Source organism: Stenella coeruleoalba, assembly GCF_951394435.1.
Source record: "Stenella coeruleoalba genome assembly, chromosome: 1".
Classification (NCBI taxonomy): domain Eukaryota; kingdom Metazoa; phylum Chordata; class Mammalia; order Artiodactyla; family Delphinidae; genus Stenella; species Stenella coeruleoalba.
The window spans coordinates 170,686,346-170,710,305 of NC_137169.1; the positions used below are offsets into that span (position 1 = coordinate 170,686,346).

Genomic DNA, 23,960 nt, shown 5'->3' on the forward strand with positions numbered 1-23,960 from the left:
TTTTCCTCTATTAAAATACCCACTACTTTGTGAAGCACTCCCACACTTGACCTCTGCAAACTCATCTTCCCTTGATTCTCTTCTCTGATGGCTACTTTGCATTGTCCATTAGGGTTTTCTTTCTCCCTCCCTTCCTTCCTTCCTTCCTTTCTCTCTCTCTCTCTCTCTCTCTCTTTCTCTCTTTCTCTCTTTCTTTCTTCCAGTAAGTTTTTAGATGTTTTGAAGAACTACAAATTAAATTATTGATGGTAATAACTGAAGTGGTAGAAATTGGTGAAATTACCAAGGGAGGATGTGTCGATATAATAGAACAAAAGGCAGGTCCTGGAGGGAAGCTCATTTTAAGGAAAAAAAGTAGTGGAAGTAGAAAAGACAGCTATGAGGAGAGAGCAATCAGAGAGGATGGGGGGGAAAAGGCATGGTAGGAGGGATTTGAAAGAGGGACAACTGAATGTGTGAAATATCTCAACTCCCAACTTCATCCTCCCTGATTCCCCCCAAAAAGTTGAGGAGAATAAGAACTTCAAAAGACACCATTATATTTGGAAATTATATGGCCTCTTGGTGAAAAATGATTGTAGGATTTTAGGAATACATGGATTTTAAGGAAATAGAATAACTAAGAAAAGGCTTCAGCTCAGTGCTTTGTGACCACCTAAAGGGATGGGATAGGGAGGGTGGAATGGAGACTTAAGAGGGAGGGGATATGGGTATATATGTACACGTATAGCTGATTCACTTTGTTATACAGCAGAAACTAACACACCATTGTAAAGCAATTATACTCCAATAAAGATGTTAAAAAAAAGAGATAGGCTAATTCTAAAGTCAACTTCCTGCAACATTAAAATGTATACATTTAAAAAAAAAAAAGAAAAGGCTAACCTTTGAAGAAATTAGACACTGAAGGATAGAGCAGGAATTGAAGGTGGCCTATAATATTTAAATGATTGGCCTGTAACATCTAAAATTCTCTTAATTACATTTTGTAGGACTTGTTTTCAGAACCCTGAGAGGGGATCTTAGATGTTTTCCCAAATCTATAACCAAAGCAATGACTGCAGCTCTAATTAAACACAAATATACACTATTACACCACTAAAATAGCACTCAAGGTCTGGTCTTTCTTTGTTAGACGAATTTAAGAAAGCAAGCTTCTTGCAATGTATTAGTCAGTGATGGACCACAGGGATCTAAAAACCAGTGAATACAGATAAAGAAAACTACCTGAAGACTAATAATAAAATGCTTGAACAGGTGAATTAATCTAAGGGTCCAAGTTTTTCCATCACATTCATATTACTCATTAAACAGGCAGGTGCATGCTCTTTCCTTCAAAGGAAAGAATAATGATGCGCTACACCTTTCTTTCAGAAAGGACTAATCATTTTGAGAGTACATACAAAGAAGGTGGCAACCATGGTTCTAAGTTTTTGTTTTTCAGTTAAAGAAACTGGTTCACAATATTTAAGAAACTATAGACTCTTTAAATATGAATCTCTATGTAGAACAAGGGTCCCCAACCCCCGGGCCGTGGACCTTAGGAACCGGCCATGCAGCAGGAGGTGAGCACTAGGCGAGCGAGTGAAGCTTCATCTGCCTCTCCCCATCGCTGGCATTACCTCCTGAACCATCTCCCCACCAATGGAAAAATTGTCTTCCATGAAACCGGTCCCCAACCTTTTGGGCACCACTGATGTAGAATATATAGCTGTCCAAGAGAAGGTTCTGGTTTAGTTGAAAGAACCTAGAGTAGGGGATCGAAATCCTAAGTCTATATGTTGGCTCTGCTACTGATCTTGGACAAATCACTTGCCTTCTGAATCATATGTTCTATACTTGAAAGATGAAGAAACTCATAGCCATCTCACAGGATGAGAAGACACAGAAATTTTAAAATATAGACATATATAATATATATTATTATATATATTGTAATTATATGATATATACTTATATAATACATATGTTATATATTTATGTATAATAAAATATTATAAAAGATAAGTTTTATCATGGCTGAGTGACTAAAAGGCCTTACAAGCCAATATCAGAAGTTCTATAATAAGGTGATACTTTTATTTGAGACATCTAAGCAAGGACTAAATATATGATTTTCAACATACTTATTATGTGAGGTAAGCAAACCAAAAAGTACATAGTATTGTCTTTGAAAACGTTTTATAAATATATTCTTGAAAAGGCAAATCTATAGCATACAAATATTATACATGCAGATGCTTTAACTTGTCTCTAAATTTAGCTGAGCTTAGATACATTTAAAGGATTAATTTCATAATTAGATATAAATCAGTGAAATTTATTGCATTTCTTCATTCAAAAGTTGTTTCCTTCTTCTGTATACTGAGGTATCTTGCATTTCATTCTATCTGCCTTAAAGAAGAAAATGAATACCTAGCGAATCATGTACTTAGACATAATCGCTGCAAGATTACAAATCAGTAAATTATAGGAAGATTAAATTAATTATGGGTGGAGTATGTTATTCCACTTCTGAGATATTTCTATAGAATTATTTCAATTGACCTATTTTTTTGTTTTATGTTTAACTACATTTTAAGTCACGAATGGGCTTAAAGGGAGCAAACTTATGACAACAGTCATCATTAAGTATGAATTTGCCTTAAAAAATATTTTTAAGAACAGATTACTGCATCAAGCTGGAATATTTCAGTAATTTGAAGTTAATGTCAGTTTTCTAAACCCTCATTTCTTTTCTAAGTTTCAGGTAGATAAATGCTAAGCATTTAGGATGATAAAACTAAGGTTTAAAATGTATACTAACCACGTAGATCCAGAAAGACCAGCAATGTAGGTAGCGCAATCTAAAATTCCTGATTCATACAATGCCTTCATCACACCGGAGAATCCTACCATGGCTCGGAAACCCCCACCTGAGCCCAGTATGGCCACCACAGGCACCTGGAATGAAGAAACACAGAGATCATTTGTAAAGTAAAATCATAAAATATGTCATTTTCATTTCAGTTTTTCTATGTCCCACATTTGGTAACAAAGAATTGTAAGTTCACTCATACCTTGATAATATCTAATTGTTAAAAAGAAGAAAACAGGGCTTCCCTGGTGGCGCAGTGGTTGAGAGTCTGGCTGCCGATGCAGGGGACACGGGTTCGTGCCCCGGTGTGGGAAGATCCCACATGCCACAGAGTGGCTGGGCCCGTGAGCCATGGCCGCTGAGCCTGCGCGTCCGGAGCCTGTGCTCCGCAACGGGAGAGGCCACAACAGTGAGAGGCCCGCGTACCGCAAAAAAAAAAAAAGAAGAAAATAATGTTTCACTTAAGAAAATCAAGAATTAATGTCTATTAGAAAGCAGATATTATTAAAATAGCCAACTAACTCTGACAGCAACAACAATAGCAACAACAATCCTTTATATTTGCTTGACTCCTTGCAGTTTGGGGCTTGCTTTTGGGTGTAGTTTTTTTTGAATTTGATCCTCTCAAAATTGCTATAAAATGAGCAAAAAAGTATTTGCTCATTTTTCAGATGGAAGTTCTGAAAGGCTGCTATTACTTGTATAAGATCTATTACCTGGTAATCTGCAGTTGAGTAAGCATCTTGCCTTCTTGGTCCAGAATTCTTAGCACTCCTTTATGCTGACCCATTTCAAAAATATGCTGTTATTTAAGCCATCAAAAAGAACTTAATCAACTACAAAAAAACCTACAAAGTTTATTTCTTCATTCTTTAATTCATTCATCAATCTGATTAAGTGGTCTCTATGTTTCAAGTATCCCCAGGGTGGATCTGGGGAATATAGTTAATTTAAGTGAGGCAGAAATGTAAAAATAATTATGACAACAAGAAACACAGGAACAGATGATATTCACTGAGCTCTTATTATCTGGTAGGAACTGTTAGTATTTTACAGAAATTGTCTTATTTAATCTTCATAAAATCACTATGAGGTTTCCATTTTACAGAAGAGGAAACCAATGCACTTAAAACCAAGACCTTGAAAACTTTTTCAGGGTCATGCAATCAATAAATAGCAGAGTTGAGTCAAGGGTCAAACCCCAGGCTCCTGGTAGTACACCTTACCAAAGTCAAATGCTACAGGCTGGCAGTACATGAGGTCTAGAAGATGTGGTCAATTTCAGTCAGAGGGATTGGAGTGGTGGAGAAAGTTTCACAGACAAAGAAGAAACCTGAGCTTGATGTTAAAGATGCAGAGTTATTCCGTAGGGAGAGATGAGGGCAGGGAAGGAGGCTGTTCTGGAGATGGGAGAAGCATAAGCCAATGAAGAGTTTTTGCAGTAAAACAGGCTATCTGTAACGTGACTGAAATGCAAGGGTGTTTCTTTGAAGAGGGAGATATTGTCATTTTCCTTGTGGTCCTGAAGCATTATTGCCTAAGAGAGCTGGTTGTTTCCCTATACCCAGCAGTTCTCAAAGTGTGCATAGTTTTTAGGGGGTCCACAAGGTCAAAACTATTTTCATAACAGCAGGAAGATCTTATCTTCCTTTTTTTCATTCTCATTCTCTCATGAGTGTACAAAGGAGTTTTTCAGAGACTACATGATGTGTGATATAGCAACATTTGAATTTAAAAGCAGATATGAGAATACACCTGCATTGTGTTCCCAGCACTTGGATCCTGACTCTTGGGTGTCACTCACCAATGTGATAAATATATATATACACATACACAGAATCATTATTTTAGAACTAAAAAGATGAAAAAGGCTATAGAATTCTTTCATAGAGAAAGGGAAGTCTCTAGAGGTTAGGTCTTATTGGAGGTAGAACAGTGAATAGCAGGACACCTAGCACTAATTTCCAAATTCAGGGCTCTTCTCTGATACTCAGTGGCCATCAAATCAGATGCAAATTGAAGACCTCATTAATGAAAACACAGTCTACCAGTTCAGTGCAATGCAGCAATTTAAATGGCTTTGAACCTGTGTATGTTCAGATGAACAGAATGCTCTCGAACATAGTTTTAAAATTGTAAATAAAGTAAAATATATAAGTTCTTAAAAACTTCTATGGAGAGGGAGGAAAGCTAAGATAGGAAACTAAAGTGGGTTATACAGTGGGCGAATGGAGTATAATATAGTATTAATATTAAGAGTAGTTGTAAGGAAGGCAGATTACAAATTAGGAGAAGGAGGAGGGATTTCGATTAGGCCTTGAATGAAGGCTTGAGTTTATAGGCAATACAATAATAGTGATAATAATAATAATAGTAAACCATTTATTGTTACTATGTGCCAAACACTGGGCCTAAGGTCAGGCCAAGATAGGCACAAATAAGAAAGGGTATGTGATTTTGAGATGAAAAGACCAGCCTTCTTATTGCAGCAGGAGTATACTAGGGAGTTGGGAAAAATAAGACTATGAAGGGCTTTAAGGGGAAAAGAAGTCAGAGGGGATTTTAAGCCTGTTGATTTGGTTACTTGCAACACTAACATTAAACCCAATACAAGTCAGGTAGTTCAGAGTAAAAAAATTCTTAGTAACAGATTACACTGTTTCATTTCAACATATAACACACAACCTGTGCTATTGTTCAGAGAGAGATTTCATAAGAGAAGTTGGAAGATTGAACATAAAACCTCTTTAATCCTGAGAAAACAACTCCCCAGATGTCCTTCTTCATGTGCCAGTAGCCCAACACATACTTATGGATGACTATTTTACGTTAGGAATTTTCTGGAAACAGCCCCTTATTAAACCAGGATTCATGTGTTATGTAACCCATTGTTTTCATTATTGCTTTACACTAATTCTTAAAGAGGGTTTTCAGGTAAGATATTTAAGTCAGAAATTTGGGTTGCTATCAGAGGAAAGAAAGTGTCATACTATTTGTACATAAAACTTGAATAATGAAATAACTGAATGATTGTATAGATTATAATTTATCCTTTATTTATTGCACATGAATTAATCTGTTTTTATGCATCATTTAATTTTCACAACTCTATGATATATATATTATTACCATTTTATATGTATAAATTCTGGTCTATTTCCTGTTTTATTTTTGCTTGCAGGATCTTAGTTCCCCAACCAAGGATTGAATCCGGGACCCAGGAGTGAAAGCCCAGAATCCTAACGACTAGGCCATCAGGGAACTCCCTATTACCATTTTAAAGATAAAGGAACTGAAACACAAAGAAGATAATTTTTCTGCTGTCTCAAATCTAGAAAGTGGTTTCTTGCAGATTTAAAACCAGGTTTGTCAGACTCCAAAGCTTTTAATTCACTCTGCTCCATTCTATCTCTGAAAGCTTCCCCTACAACTAGGGGGACCTAGGTAAAGAAAATCCTCTTTGGACTCTTTACTTATGTGTAAAAATATTGGGTAGCATGAATGAACTTGAAGCTTTTTGCTACTGGTAGCATTCTAGATTCTATAACTCATACAGAATATGAATTGTTAAACTATAAAATTATAAATGTTTATTAACTATAAAAAAGAAAGGGAAATTAGACTTATGAAGAAAATTTATTTCATTTAATCTTCTCATCCTTCATTGGGAGATTGGGATTGACATATATACACTAATATGTATAGAAGAGGTAAGTAATAAGAACCTGCCGTATAAAAAATAAATAAAATTCAAAACCAAAAGATCTTCTCATCCCTCAAAAATCATTATTATTTTCATGTCTCAGAAGAGGAGGTATGGAGTGCACACATATAATACCTTGTTCACATCCAGATTGGTGATAACCAGGATGTGAGCTGAGGTGTCACTGACATAGAATTCATGCTCTTTCCTTTTCCCCATTATTCAGAAAGAAAAGAGTAATCTTTATCGAGAGAAACCACTTGACATTTAGCTAAATTACATTTCAGATTCATGTATCGCTTCAGATGACAGCACAATGTTATGCAATAAACAGACTAACTTTGGATGTTTTAATAGTGATAGTTATTCTGAAATAACTTTCAAAGAATAACTGAGGACTTACAAGGTGCAGCTGTTAGTCCGGGCTTTAAATCTTAAAAAATCAAACAAATTAAAGTTGCCAAGAGTTTTTAGGTTATATTTAGATTTAAGTGCATCAATATTTGTGTATAAATGATATCAATGAATATTTCTCATACTTTTCTCATACGATTACAGGAAATGAATTTTTATTTACCAAATACGCTGTGTTTTGATTAAATTATCTTCCTGCATTGGCTTGCAGATATTATTAATTTCCTCCCTCACAAAAGAAAATTCTAAAGTGCTCAAGGATTTTTTTTTTTATGTTTTCATAGATTTTAAGTTCTGACAATTATATAAAGACTTTTGCCTCCCTGGTTCCTGTATTAGTCAGGGTTCTCCAGAGAAATGGAACCAATAGGTAGGTAGATACATATCTAACTATCTATCTAACTATCTATCTATCTATGGAACTGGATCACACAGGTGTGAAGAATGACAAGTCCAAATTTGCAGTATGGGACAGCAAGCTCCAAACTCTGGAGAGTCAATAATGCAGTTTTAGTCCAAACACCAGCAGGCAGAGACCCAGGAGGGCTGATGCCTCAGATGAAGTCCAAGGGTAGTCTGCTGGAGAATTCCCTCTTGCTTGGTGAGGTTGGTCTTTTTGTTCTATTCAGGCCTTTGACTGATTAGAGTGGGGCCCACCCACATTATAGATGACAACCTGATTAAGTAAATTTCACTGACTTAAATATTAATTGCATCAAAAAACATCCTCCAAGTTGATGCAAACTGACCATCACAAGTCCACCCCTTCTCAACTCGGCGGCCATATACCTCTCCTTCAACCACACTTAATATCCAAAGAAAGACAATAACAAGGTCATACTCCTGGCTAACATGATACAGATATCCTGTGTACAACTGGAAATGCACTAATCCTTTCCCCAGAAAAGGATACAAAGTCCTTAAACAATGCTTATTCTTCACATTGATACTTCATAACTTAAATATGAATCTGTTTTTGTATTTCTGTGTGTACATGCACACACACACGCACATATTCATAACAAACTAAGGAAGAAATACTCATGGCAAACACAGTCTCATTTCCGTAACTGGTCATCTGGTCATAGTTGGTATTTATAGCTACCTTCTTTCACTATCCATTCTGTATTTTCTTTGCCTTCAACAAGCACCTCAGCTGGTGAGTAACCAAACCTTCATTCCTGAAGGGTCTGGGTCATTAGTAGTCCTTCCTGGATTGGGTTCTTATAGTTTTCCATTGACTTAACTCATGGCCTGATAATACTAAGAGACACCACAGAGGATCTCTTGTATTCCAGACATCCTCTTCATTACCTCCACCTGAGAGGAGGAGCCCAATCTCCCCTTAATAGTCAGAATCAACCACCCCAGCCAAGAGAGTAGCTCCCTTCTTTGTTGGTTCAGAGGCATGAGAAGCCCAAAAGGTCAGGCAGCAGTATTAAATTACAGTTCAGTAGAATCATTGTTCCACTTCTGTGGAAGCATTCCTTCCTTCACAACTAAGACCTCTAAGTCAGAAGACTATAAGGTCACACAGACAGGAAACGAATATTTTGCTAGTGGGTCACTAGGGGTAATAGTGAGTGGTGCCACTCCCACTTCCACTCCTGGACCCATGAATCCTGGGGATAAACAGCGCCAATACTGGATGCTGAGTCAGAGCATTTACAGCCTCCTGGAAAACCGTGTTCCAGCCCTCCAGGATATTGCCACAGAGCTCGCACTATAACTGAGTCTTCAAAAGGTATTCTACCATTCTATCAAGCTAGTTACTTCATGATGGTGGAGAACATGGTAAGGCTGGTGAATTCCATGACATGGCCCGTTGCCATACTTCATTTGCTGTGAGGTGAGTTCCTTGATCAGAATGCTGTGTGGAATATTGTGACTAAGGCATCTTGTATATCTACAGGTGGTAGTTTTGGCAGAATCCTTGAGTGCAGGGAAGGCAAATCTGCAACCAGAGTAAGTGTTTATTCAGGTAAAAACAAAGCATGCCCCTTCCAGGATGGCAGAAGTCCAGTGTAATCAATCTGCCACCAGGTAGCTGACTGATGACCCATAGGAATGCTACTATATTGGGGACTCAGTGTTGCTGGGGACTCTGATGCTGGCTAATTGAGTACTCAGCAGCTGCTGTAGCCAGCTCAGCCTTGGTGAAGGGAAGACCACGTTGCTGAGCCCTGCAGCTGTCCTCTTTCAAGTGGTGCCTAAATAGTGTGTACAATCACCTCTAACAAGGCCCTTTCTCTCCTTTTGTCAACTGATCATAGGGATCTCCCCCATGAGGCTCTGGGTGGAGGATGGAAAAGAGAAGGCAGTGTAACAGGAATGGGGAACATGGACATTTGGGCCACTTCTTCATGGAACTTATTGGTATCTTCAGGGCCTGTTCAGCCCAATTTCATATACTCTACTTCCATCTGATGACGGAGTGCATCTGTGCACACCCAATTTTATGGCTTGGTGGGTCAGATAACATGATGGTCAGCTCAGGTCACATGATAACTTGGTCACCCATGGTTAAGCATTCAATCTCTACTATGGCCCAGTAAGCAGGCCAAAAGCTATTTTTCAAAGGACGGTAGTTATCCACAGAGGATGGCAAGGCCTAACACCAAAGGTGCCTATGCTGCAATTCACCTACCACAGCATCCCTATCTGCCACACACACTTCAAGCATCAATGGATCTGAATGGTCATATGGCCCAAGGGGCAGAGCAGCTTACGCAGTAACTGAGTCCTGTTGGAGAGCCTTCTCTTGCTCTGGGTCCCATTCAAAACTAGCTAAGGGGAGTTCAAACTGTTTGCCCCAAAATGTTTACAATCTAAAAGGAATAAGAATTGACACAGCAAAGTGCTATTGTCATAATGAAGGTGGAAGCAAGAGGAAGAATATTGTAGATGAAGAAAACAGAATAAACAAAGGAATAAAAATTCTTATTGACAACTCAAGGTCGATTTCTATTACCTCCTGCAGAAACTATTTTGCTTTGCCTCCCCCTCTGTCACTAGACAGTCTCTTTTTTCTCTAGTTTTTCACTTAATTTATCCGACAAACTTAAATACAGAATAGCACTCTATATAATAGATTATATTATTTAAGGACCACTTTATACTTCTACTTTCATCCAAAGCTATCTAATTGTATATTCCTTGTATTCTGCCTTGACAGGAAACATTTCCTCCTTTATTCTTTGATGAAGTTTGGAGTAAAATTTCCTTCTCTCATTTCCCTGCTATTCTAATGCCAGATCTGAGTGCCCCAACCAGCTTTGCTCCCTTTATGGTCAGTTACGTGGGGACATGAAAACTGTAAAGCAGCATTTCACTTCACAGAACAGACTGTAATCTGGAAACTACATCTGACCAAAAGCTATTTTGGAACAAGAAAATGTAAAAGAAGTGGCCTCTAAGTAACCTTAATATATCAAAAATTCCCATGCACATAGTGTTATAGATCTTACTCATAGGAACGATCTCAGCCCTTTATTTATGAAGAGATTATACTAATCAGAGACAGTGTTCTAACAACACGCTTACATATCAGATTTTAATTCCACAACAACAAAGTTGAAAGAGAAAGGGGTGATTGGAAGAAATTACTTCAAGGGAATATATAGAGCATGGGGAAATGGTAGTTGATTGCAAAAGCCACAGACATGAGAGCACTTAAATCAGTTCAGTCTGGGCAAAGAATTACGTTTTTTAGAACGACTTACATCCATTTTGTTAAGAGTAATTTTTTTAAAGTCTTAGTACTTAAGAGAAGAAACTCTTGGATTACTAGAAACCTTAACTATTTAACTAATTCATTATCCAAGTAAGAAAGCTAAGGTTTTATTGAATTTGACATTGCCCTGGGGTGTTACGTAACAGCAACACCCGTGTATTGGTTTAATAGCTACTATCGTATTGAGTAACGAAGATGTGCCTTACACATTGTTCGGGCTGCTTAGTACTCATCCTTTTAGCTGAATGAGACATTGTCTCCATTTTACAAGTGAAGTAGAGGAAAGAAGCAAGGCGCCCAAATTCCTACTGCCCAAACTCATTCAACATTTTAATTTGACACTGATGTCCTAAACTGGATGCTGCAAACCATTTGTTGAAAACTGGGAATAAGACAGGCACCGTCTCTGCAACGAGAATTGAGTAGGGCTGTTCTGTCTTAGACAGCAGCCTGCTCCTCCTTACCTTCAGGAGGCCAACCAGCCAGCAGTGAAAGTGAAAGTGAAGAAAGTGAAGATCTTGGCAGGGAGCAAGGGAAATGGGAGTTTAAGAGGCCCTTGGCCAAGGAGAAACACAAAATAGGAAAATGATATTTGTGTTATGGGAATGGGTGGTGCTGAATATATCTAAACGGATGATTTCTGCCAAGAGAAAAAAATGGCTCGACCAAATCCAAAACAACAACATCAAAAGTTTTAATTTGAGGAATGACTTCCAAAAACATGAGTTTAATATTTTTGAAGACTAGCCCAGAGAAAAGCACAATTACCTCATTCTCCATCTGCTGCAGAAAAGCCAATCTGTATGAATATTAGGCCAAATTTCATTTTCCCAGAAAGATTCCTTTCCACAAAAGGAGGAGTGCCTGGGAGGTGAGGCAGAAACTTTCCTTTCGAAAAGAAAAACCTAAGACCAAAGGCTACTGGACGTCTGCGCCAATATGCCCCACAGACTTTCTAATGCAGCCATTCAAACTGGGATCTTTTCATCCAAGCCTTCTCCTCAACCTGTCCCCTCCCTAACAACCTGATGCAAGTGTTCCTCAGTTGTGAGCCCCTGATGCCTCTCTAGCGAAGCCAGCCCCTGGCTGAAATGCCAAGCCACTGCCTGCACTTGTGCTCTGACCCTCACAACACAAGATTTCCCTAGGCTCTGCCACGAGTCAGGAGCTGAGCTGGTGCTGGGAATATAAAGGTGAAAAACACAGACACTGCCATGGTCCTCATGAAAATTATATTCTAATGGAGAAAAAAAGACGTTAAATGAGTACCTATACAAATATTTTTAAGTACGATTGTGGGAAATGCGGAGAAGATCACGTGCATATTTGTGCTATGAAAGAACATGACGGAGAGACCTAACTTGGACCTGGAGGGAGGGAGGAATGGATGAGGAAGACTGTCTGAATAAGTGACATGTTCACTGGTTCAAGAATGGTAGGCTGGCATAGAATAGGGAGATCAGCTTGGTGCCTTGTGTCCACCTAGAGGGGTGGGATAGGGAAGGTGGAAGGGAGACGCAAGAGGAAGGGGATATGGGGATATATGTATACGTATAGCTGATTCACTTTGTTATACAGCAGAAACTAACACACCACTGTAAAGCAATTATACTCCAATAAAGATGTTTAAAAAAAAAGAAAAAAGCATGGGAGGCCGTTAGTTAACTGAAAAGGGGGTGGGGTGGAGGGAAGGAGGGGAGGGCGAGGCCTAGGCAGAGAGAAGCAACAATGCATGCAAGAGCGCCACCTGTGAAGGGTTCTGCAGAGACCTGGAACGAAGAGGCACTTAAAGGAGGGAGCATGGGAGATTTGAGATGAACCAGCAACACATGAAGCTGGAGAGATGCTGTGAGGCCAGTCCTAAGAGCAGTGGAAGGATTTTAAGCTTGGTTTGGATAGAATCATATTTGTGTATTGTAAAGATCACTCTGAATTCAGTGTGAACAGAAAGTGGAAAGAAAGAGGACAGGTGTCAGTAGAACTATAGAGACCAGAGGATTTTGTGTACAGATTCAGCCATGCTTAGTGTGAGATGTTAAGAATACAAGTGAAGGAATCAGAAAGAAGAGGTATAGATATTCGGGTGTGAATCTCAGAAGAGAGATTCTAGGTTGTTGATATACGTGTGAAAGTTCTTAGCCCAAATGCGCTGGGTGACACATGGAAGGGAGAGAAAATTCTTAAGAGGGGCTAGGGCTGAGTCTTGAAGAACCCACATTTAAATAATGCACAGAGGAAGAAGATCTGGTAAAGGGAACCAGAGAGGCGTGATGAAAATAAAGGGAAGACAGTAAGGGAAGGGTAGTGAATGATTAAAATAGTAGGAAAACATGTCATTTGCAGCTACAGAATTAGGGAACACAGGGCCAGAAGATCCTTTGCATTTGTTAGCTGGTACCTGTGACTGGTAAAGCAGCCGCTGTAGAGTCATGAGGGCAGAAGCCCGAGGAAAGCAGGAAGTAGAATGAGATTGTGTAGGAAACTTTGGAAAAGTTTGTGAAGATAAGGAGAGAAGCAGAGCGGAAAGGAGACGGGAATGTACATTCCATGGGGATTTTTTTGGTTCCTTTTTTCTCTCTCTATATCAGAGTTTAGAGCAGGAAAATTTCATACAAACATGGAGGCAGACAACAGAGGTGGGGAGCAGCCCTGGGAGGACTGGACAGTTGCTATGTTGGGGCTCCTAACGGTTTGCAATCCATATCTGAGATGATGTGACTCTGGAAAGAAAAAGCGCTGTTTCCTCCATTGAGCTCAGAGGGAAGTGGCAAAGGGTAAGCCCGGGTTATGAAACATGTCAATCCTATGCCAAGAAATGAAAGATTTGTCACCTGACGACTTTTAATTTCTCTAATTAGGAGGCAAGTCTATCAGCTGTGAGGGAGGCAGGGGGTGGATCAGCAGCTGGGAGTGAAATAAAAAGCATTTTAAATAAATGGAAAGCAACTAGGCTGGGAAACACTGAAACAGCCAGCATGGGTCTCCCAAATGAAGTTGACGACCATGAATTAACAGAGGTATCCATTTCCATCACTGTTTCATCTGCTGAAATGGCTTTCTCCCCAACTAGGCTTTAAACTCACCAAGGAAAGTGACTGTTTGGTATTAACCATTTCAGTTTTATTCACCTCAAGTTCCCAGCACAGTGTCTCAACAAATGAGAAATGGCAGAAATCAAAAAAACTTGAAATATCATTTCTCTGCTCCAAGGGCATAACAATGCCAAACAAGGATGGGGACAAAAAGATGGTGTAGAACTGCTGATGGAAGGTTTACTACAGAAAAACAAACAAAACACCCAAAAAGACTTCCCAGGCAGCTAGAAACTTCTGAGTAATACATACAGAAGGATGTGTCTTCAAGGACTCATCAGCCGGAGACAATAAGCAACCACAAGATGCATGATGGAAGAGCAGTCTCTTTTTTTTTAAATAGAAGCTTCAATGGAGGTTTTGCTTCTCCTCCAAGCTTCCTTTTAGCAAAAATCCCCATCAGCAATATTTTACCTTAGCGTTTGCTCCCCTAGTACCAAAAGCCACTCCAGAAGCCCAGACTGGCTTTCGACCCCTGCTACACCCACCTAGAAACACATTTAGAAATGTGCCATCACATGTGGGACAGGGGTACCCATCTGGCCCCCTTACTCAGAATTTATTTCTCATTTCCAGTGGCATTTTGTCCTTAATCTACAGTAATCTTTAATCTCTGGTCTGTGTGTACATGCATGGGGGTAAATATATATGCTTATCAATAGATATAAAATATATATTGACTTACACATTTAATGAAAATATCTTTCTAAAAATAAATTATGTTCATCTAAAATATTCAATTAACAGAAAACCTCAAAGAAATAAGTAAAAAAAAAAATTACCTGATATGCCGCTAAGAAGAAATTTCATTATTATCATTTGATGAGCATCATTGCAGCAATTCATTTTTTTAATTTTGTTTTATTGAGGTATAATTGACATACATTATATTAGTTTCAGGTGTACCACATAATGATTTGATATTTGTATGTATTGTGAAATGATCACCACAATAAGTCTAGTTAATATCTCTCCCCACATATGGTTACAAAATTTTTTTCTTGTGATGAGGACTTTTAATATCTACTCTCTTAGCAACTTTAAAATATATAATACAGTATTATTAACTATGGCAGCAATTTATTTTTGTAGATTTCAGAAAGAAGGATAGACCTATGGATGGATGGATGGGTGGATGAATGGACAGGTAGGTAGGTAGGTAGATAGATAGGGAGACTGACACATAGATACATGAGTGAAGAGATAAATGAATAATAGACAAACAGACAAAAACTGGATTGTAGAATACAAGTTACTGAATAATAAATGCCATTTACTTTGCTGGAATTTAAGGGAAGAAAAATTAAAGTACAATTGAAGGACTGTACTTTCAATATTTGTTGATGAAAATACTGTAATTTTAACATCTCTCTATAATTAAGATTATGAAAATATTAAAATGTGGAGGTTATTGTTTTAACTAGTTGGTCAATTTTGGATGATATCTTTTCACTTCCTGCTATGAAATAGTAATAATTTGAAATATTTCCTTTTATCTCCCTATTCACATCTTTTAAGAACATTTTTTGTTAATTGTTGTCATTAAGATTTACAACATTTTGCTCTTGTTCAGTAATGATAAGTCCCACAATTGTTTAATCTTAGTCTGTATTAAAATGAATTCAATGATCATTTTATATCCTTTTCTAGGTTAAACTTTTCTTACTAATGAACATCTTGTGCATCAGTCTGCCTATTCCTCTTTTAAAATCTATATCTAATAAATATTACCAAATATGGGCAGCATTTGTGATGATCTTCCTCAAAGAGTTTCTGTTTATGAAACACTTACCTTATCTTAAAAAGATAGAGAAATAATGCTTAATCTCAATATTGTCACATTTGGGTGGAATTTGGGAGAAAGTACAAACAAAATTATTATTAAGTTGCAATAACATTTGAAAAATTTCCAACTCACATCACGTGTAGAATACAAGCCTTCATTATTCTTTGGACCCAGGAGTTTCTTCATGTTTTCCTTTATGTTTTCTTTTCTCTGTTGTCGGAAAGCTTTCTCCTGGTCACACAGAGCCATACTAAATCGGAGGTCTGGGGATGAACTGTATATAAAATAGAGATCATGAACCAATGTCCCCAGTAGCCTTGTATTTTACATTATACATTTAGGTCTAAATAATATATAGAGTCACTTTACAGGTTTCTAATTTTTGTATAAATGCTATCAACTGTATGTATTCTGCAAATCATTTTTTTCCATTGAACATTTTGTTTTTGAGATTCATCTGTGTTTATAAGTAGAACTAATTCAAATATATTTACTATTATGGAGTATTTTCATTATATAATTAGAGCACAATTTATGTATCCATAAATATTGACATTATGTCCAATTTTTTTTAACTACTACAAACAGTACCACCACAAACATGTGTATACATGTGGAAAAAATTCCTATAATACATGCTCTTTAGGAAGAACACCTCACTAAATCATCACAATGGATATAAAGTACTTTTCTTATTTTACAAATGAGTAAAAAAGTAATTAGAAATCTTTCAACTGTTAACAAAATTAGCAAGTAGATATTTAAATCCAGGGTTTCTCATTCTGCATCTCACGTTCTTTGTAATGTACTATGTTGATCATTATCTTACATTAAGCACGAGAAGCATGACTTTTAAAAGATCTACAAATAAAGCAATTAACATAGATGTTTAGAAGATATCAGTACAAAAATATCTAAAATTCAAAATATGTTGAGCAATTTTATAAATATAGTAACAGACGTATGGCTTGTGTGTGTCTTCTTTTATGTACTATCTTTAACTCTCTAATTTCTTTCCTGATTTTATTTTATATTTAATGGAAGACATTCCATGAAAAATGGAGTTTTTCTTTAATGAACGTTTCATTTTATTTATTTTATTGTCCTTTATTTTATTTATTTATTTTGGCTGCGTTGGGGTCTTCGTTGCTGTGCGCAGGCTTTCTCTAGTTGTGGTGAGCACGGGCTACTTTTCATCACAGTGTGCAGGTTTTTCATTGTGGCGGCTTCTTTTGTTGCAGAGCACAGGCCCTCGGCACTCGGGCTTCAGTAGCTGTGGCGCATGGGGTCAGTAGTTGTGGCATACGGGCTTAGTTGCTCCATGGCATGTGGGAATCTTTCCGGACCAGGGATTGAACCCATGCCCCCTGCATTGGCAGGCGGATTCTTTTTTTTTTAAAATAGATCTCTACTGGAGTATAATTGCTTCACAATACTGTGTTAATTTCTGTTGTACAACAACATGAATCAGCCCTATGTATACATATATCCCCATATCCCCTCTCTCTTGAGCTTCCCTCCCACCCTCCCTATCCCACCTCTCTAGGTCATCGCAAAGCACCAAGCTGATCTCCCTGTGCTATGCTGCTGCTTCCCACTAGCTAACTATTGTACATTCGGTAGTGTATATATGTTGATGCTACTCTCACTTCGCCCCAGCTTCCCCCTCCCCTCCCCCGCCATGTCCTCAAGTCCATCCTCTATGTCTATGTCTTTATTCCTGCACTGCCACTAGGTTCATCAGTACTTTTCTTTTTTTTTTTAGATTCTATATATATGTGTTAGCATACGGTATTTGTTTTTCTCTTTCTGAATTACTTCACTCTGGCAGGCGGATTCTTAATCGCCACGAGGGAAATCCAACATTTCATTTTAGAGTCAAGACAAATTAACATATAAAAATAGAGTTTGATTAAAGTTCACTGTAAATATATAGTAAATTGCTTCTGGACCTATGTATACATTTAGCTGAGGTTTTTTTTACCTCCATTTTTTGGATAACTCTGCTTTATTAAAGCATAATTTTGTCCTAATTACACCAGTGGAGATCATTTCCCATTAAAACAAATAGCATTATTTTCATAGTCAAGTAACAAAAATATTTCTAATCTCATGCCAAAATATACCACTTGTAAGCAAGAATCGATGTAATTGAAAATAACACAACTAAAAAAGTTGGACTGTCCTCTGATACATGCTGACATATATTGAATGACAGTAGTAATTTATGTAATAATTTTTTAAGTTGAACCAACATTTTCTGGGGATCAAAACAAGAGAAATACCTAAACTCAATGTCAATGTATCCATTATCATTCATTTAGCAAATCATAAGAAATGAGAATGCTACATTAATTTTGTGATGTTCGTGTAAATAAAATGTGTACTCGTAACTCTGGTAAAACCCACTTCAACAGGGAAGTTCAAAGAGATGCAGAGAGGTTGAGGCAGGTGGGATCTATCAACCTCAGCATGAGGTCAGAGATGAGCTAATTCTCAAGGCAGGCCTGACTCCCCTAAGACTCACCATATGAAAATAAATAAATGAATTTTCAACATTCATCTTTGGAGACCACTTTGAAAGAGCAACACACATCATGGGACTTAACCATTTGTTTTCCTGATGATCATTATGAACAAAGTCTCAATTTTCAGTTTTTCCTCTTATAGTTTCCTGTGTATGTTCACTGTCATATTTTTTAATACCTATCTGAATCAGCAATGAAAATAGGCTTCAATAGCTATATTTATTTCTATGGGAATATATATTTAACTTGAGGAAGAGCCCCTTCTAAAGGCTCTTCTTCTGACATTTATGATTTAACTACCAAACTACTGGAAAACTAAGCAAAGAATATTAGTTTTTTCTTTTTAATACTGTAGTTATTAGGAGAGAGCTAAAAAAAAATGAAGTACATTTAATGCATTTTTGATACTCAAAGGTGTCAGAGTTATTTCATATATTAAAAGTGTACTCTTTAACAATTAAAATCAGTCAGTGGATCCATCCAACGAAATAAATGGACTTACCAAACTTCAAGAGACATTTCCAGAATCATTTCAGTGACCTAGGATAGATATATTAGTCAGATTAGGGTCATAAAATGGAAGTGTATTATATATAATGCAAACAAAGTCAAAATAATTTTTGAGTGACAGATTATTTTTAACCTAAAATATATACTAAAAATAAAAGTAACATAGCTCCATGAAGACCCTAAATTATAGGTGTATCTCAATAAATAAATTTTTGCTATTTTTCATGAGAGAAGCCTACTTTCTACATCATTTGTGCCACACGGCATGTGGGATCTTAATTTCCCAACCAGGGATTGAACCTGTTCCCCCTGCAGTGGAAGCACAGAGTCTTAACCACTGGACTGCCAGGGAAATCCTATAAGTCAGCGGTCCCCAACGTTTTTGGCACCAGGGACCGGTTTTGTGGAAGACAATTTTTCCACAGATTGGCAGGGGGGATGGTTTTGGTATGATTTAAGCGCATTACATTTACTGTGCATTTTATTTCCATTATTATTACATTGTAATATATAATGAAATAATTACACAACTCACCATAATGCTGACAGGAGACGGAGCTCAGGCAGTAATGCGAGCGATGCGGAGCAGCTGTAAATACAGATGAAGCTTTGCTCACTCGCCTGCAGCTCGCCTCCTGCTGTGTGGCCTTGTTCCTAACAGGCCACAGACTGGTACTGGTCCCTGGCCCACGGGTTGGGGACCCTGCTATACATCATTTTCACAACCATAAGAATTGTCTTGGCATGGTTGTTTTCCTTCTTCATTAAAAAGAAGCAGTGTATACCAAAATCATTACTCAAATATCGTAAAAACTTCCTGAGATCTAAAAATATGAAGATGTGTATCATTATTCTGGGGCTGTCTGGGCCTCAGAATCAGAGGCCAAAGTTAAAGAAAACCTGGGTGAAAATGAACACTTGTGCATTTGTGACAAGTGCAGGCTATAGTAAACTGAAGACAGAATGCCTATCCAAGGTGGACAGCAGGACCCAGGGGCCAACCAACTGTGGTCAGCTTAAGAAACATCTACAAATGGGATGTGGGGCTCAGGTTTTTATTTTTTCAACACTATATGAACCAACGAAACTTATGGGAGGAATCCATCTTGTCAGTGGGCCAATTTGGGTTTAATAAAAAAAAGAATTACTAATATCCACAGAGAAAAGGGGTATTAAAAGATGTCTTTCCAGAAGCTATAAATCTGTTGTATAGAAAGGACTTCTCAATACTATCCCTGCCATTAGTTATGAATAATGTAACTTTAGATTGTTGAGAGAACCAAATGAAAAAATGTTTCGAAGTTTCCTGCACAAGTGTAAGGTGGTGCTATTATTTTTATTACATCAGTTACCATAAGAATATAGCTAGAATGAACCTATTGAATACCTTCAAATAGAACAGAACTAGGATATGCCTCTTAAAATGGGAAGAGGATATTTTTTGAGCCAACATAAAATGCTATAGATTATTGGCTTTTTCTTTTTTGGTTTCAGGGAATGGAAAGAAATAAACTAGAAGGAGCTTTCCAAAATGTTAAAATAAGTTCATGGATAATTCTCAGTACTGAATTTTAATAGTAAGAAAAAAGTATGGAAATTATCTGTCCAAAAATTTGCCTTTCCCACTAAATCGTAAGCTCTGTCTTAAATAGGTCTCTATTACATGTTCATTGCACAGTATTTGGCATACAACATACAATCAGTAAGTATCCATTGAATTATTGTGCATGTGTGTGTGGAGCGGGAGCACATCAGGCATCTTTTCCTGTCAAGAAATATCTCATTGGGAGATTGGTTCAAGAAGGCGGAGTAGAAGGATGTGTGCTCACTCCCTCTTGCAAGAGCACCAGAATCCCAACTAACTGCTTAACAATCACTGACAGGAAGACATTGGAACTCAACAAAAAAGATACCCCACATCCAAAGACAATGGAGAAGCCACAATGAGACGGTAAGAGGGGTGCAATCAGAGTAAAATCAAATCCCATAACCACTGGGTGGGTGACTCACAAACTGGAGAATGCTTATACCACAGAAGTCCACCCACTGGAGTGAAGGGTCTGAGCCCCACATCAGGTTTCCCAACCTGGGGGTATGGAAACAGGAGGAGGAATTCCCAGAGAATCAGACTTTGAAGGCTCATTGGATTTGATTGCAGGATGTCTACAGGACTGGAGGAAACAGAGACTCCACTCTTGGAGGGCAAACACAAAGTACTGTGTGCATCAGGACCCAGGGGGAAGGAGCAGTAACTCCATAGGAGACTGAACCAGAGCTACCTACTAGTGTTGGAGGGTCTCCTGCAGAGGTGGGGGGTGTCTCTGGCTCACCGTGGAGACAAGGACACTGGCAGCAGAAGTTCTGGGAAGTACTCCTTGGCATGAGCCCTCCTGGAGTCCGACATTTGCCCCAACAAAGAGCCTATAGCCTCCAGAACTGAGTTGCCTCAAACCAAACAACTAACAGAGAGGGAACTCACTCCATGCATCAGCAGAAAAGCAGATTAAAGTTTTACTGAGCTCTGCCCACCAGAACAACACCCAGCTCTACCTACCACCAGTCCCTCCCATCAGGAAGTTTGCACAAGCCTCTTAGATAGTCTCATCCTCCAGAGAGCAGACAGCAGAAAGAAGAACTACATTACTACAGCCTGTGGAACAAAAACCGCATTCACAGAAAGACAAAATGAAAAGGTAGAGGACTATGTACCAGATGAAAGAACAAGATACAACCCCAGAAAAACAACTAAATGAAGTGGAGCTAGGCAACCTTCCAGAAAAAGAATTCAGAATAATGATAGTGAAGATGATCCAAACCTCAGAAAAAGAATGGAGGCAAAGACTGAGAAAATACAAGAAATGTTTAATAAAGACCTAGAAGGATTAAAGAAAAAACACTTAGAAGAATTAAAGAAGAAACAAACAGAGATGAACAATACAATAACTGAAATGAAAAATACACTAGATGGAATCAATAGTGGAATAACTGAGGCAGAAGAATGGATAGCTGACCAGGAAGATAGAATGGTGGAAATCACTGCCATGGAACAGAATAAAGAAAAATGAATGAAAAGAAATGAAAACAGACTAAGAGACATCTGGGACAACATTAAATGCACCAACGTTCACATTATAGGGGTCCCAGAGAAGAAGAGAGAGAAAAACGCCTGGGAAAATATTTGAAGATTTTATAGTCGAAAACTTCCCTAACATGGGAAAGGAAATAGCCACCCAAGTCCAGGAAGCACAGAGAGTCCCAGGGAGGATAAACCCAAGCAGAAACAGGCTGAGACACATAGTAATCACATTGACAAGAATTAAAAACAAAGAAAAATTATTAAAAGCAACAAGGGGAAAATGACAAATAACATACAAGGGAACTCCCATAAGGTTAACAGCTGATTTCTCAGCAGAAACTCTACAAGCCAGAAGGGAGTGGCATGATATATTTAAAGTGATGAAAGGGAAGAACCTACAACCAAGATTACTCTACCCAGCAAGGATCTCAGTCAGATTTGATGGAGAAATCAAAAGCTTTACAGACAAGTAAAAGCTAAGAGAATTCAGCACCACCAAACCAGCTCTACAACAAATGCTAAAGGAACTTCTCTAAGTGGGAAACACAAGAGAAGAAGGGGACCTACAAAAACAAACCCAAAACAATTAAGAAAATGGTAATAGGAACACACATATCAATAATCACCTTAAATATGAATGGATTAAATGCTCCAACTAAAAGACACAGGCTTGCTGAATGGATGCAAAAACAAGACCCATGTATATGCTGCCTAGAAGAGACCCACTTCAGACCTAGGGACACATACAGACTGAAAGTGAAGGGATGGAAAAAGATATTCCATGCAATTGGAAATCAAAAGAAAGCTCTAGTAGCAATACTCATATCAGATAAATAGACTTTAAAGTAAAGAATGTTACAAGAGACAAGGAAGGACACTACGTAATGACCAAGGGATCCAAGAAGAAGATATAACAATTATAAATATATATGCACCCAACATAAGAGTGCCTCAATACATAAGGCAAATGCTAACAGCTCTAAAAGATGAAACAGACAGTAACATAATAATAGTGGGGGACTTTAACAACTCGCTTACACCAATGCACAGTTCACCAGACAGAAAATTAACAAGGAAACACAAGCTTTAAATGACACAATAGACCAGATACATTTAACTGATATTTATAGGACATTCCATCCGAAAACTACAGATTACAGTTTCGTCTCAAGTGCACATGGAACATTCTCCAGGATAGATCACATCTTGGGTCACAAATCAACCTGTGGTAAATTTAAGAAAACTGAAATCAAATCAAGCATCTCATCTGACCACAACACTATGAAATTAGAAATCAATTACAGGGAAAAAAACGTAAAAAGCACAAACACATGGAGGCTAAACAATATGTTACTAAACAACCAATAGATCACTGAAGAAATCAAAGAGGAAGTCAAAACATACCTAGAGACAAATGACAATGAAAACACGACAATCCAAAACCTATGGGATGCAGCAAAAGCAGTTCTAAGAGGGAAGTTTATAGCAACACAATCCTACCTCAAGAAACAAGAAAAATCACAAATAAACAATCTAACCTTACACCTTAAGGAACTAGACAAAGAAGAACAAACAAAACCCAAAGTTAGTAGAAGGAAAGAAATCATAAATATCAGACCAGAAATAAATGAAATAGAAACAAAGAAAACAATAGATCAATAAAACTAAAAGGTGTTTCTTTGAAGAGATAAACAAAAATGATAAACCTTTAGCCAAACTCATCAAGAAAAAGAGGGAGAGGACTCAAATCAATAAATTAGAAAGGAAAAAGTAGAAGTTACAATGGACACCACAGAAATACAAAGCATCCTAGGAGACTACTACAAGTGACTCTATGCCAATAAATTGGACAACCTGGAAGAAATGGACAAATTCTTTGAAAGGTATAACCTCCTAAGACTGAACCAGGAGAAATAGAAAATATGAACAGACCAATCAAAAGTAATGAAATTGAAACTGGGATTAAAACTCTTCCAACAAACAAAAGCCCAGGACCAGATGGCTTCACAGGGGAATTCTATCAAACATTTAGAGAATAGCTAACACCCATCCTTCTCAAGCTCTTCCAAAAATTGCAGAGGAAAGAACACTCCTAAACTCATTCTACAAGGTCACCATCACCCTGATACCAAAGCCAGACAAAGATACTACAAAGAAAGATAATTACAGACCGATATCACTGATGAATATAGATGCAAAAACTCCTCAACAAAATACTAGCAAACAGAATCCAACAACACATTTAAAGGATCATACACCAT

The 23,960-nt window shown here is 37.7% G+C and overlaps 1 protein-coding gene across 5 annotated transcripts in view; it reads right to left on the reverse strand.

Annotated features, from left to right (window-relative positions):
* Positions 1 to 23,960, reverse strand: part of PLA2G4A (phospholipase A2 group IVA) — a 189,157-nt gene that overhangs the window by 51,335 nt on the left and 113,862 nt on the right. For all 5 annotated transcript variants that reach the window (XM_079928237.1, XM_079928236.1, XM_079928238.1 and 2 more), the window contains 3 exons: positions 18,616 to 18,653; positions 15,718 to 15,859; positions 2,807 to 2,943 (listed from right to left, as the gene is read on the reverse strand). In XM_079928237.1, the coding sequence (XP_079784363.1) occupies positions 2,807 to 2,943; positions 15,718 to 15,859; positions 18,616 to 18,653 (317 nt within the window). The remainder of the gene's footprint in view (positions 1 to 2,806; positions 2,944 to 15,717; positions 15,860 to 18,615; positions 18,654 to 23,960) is intronic.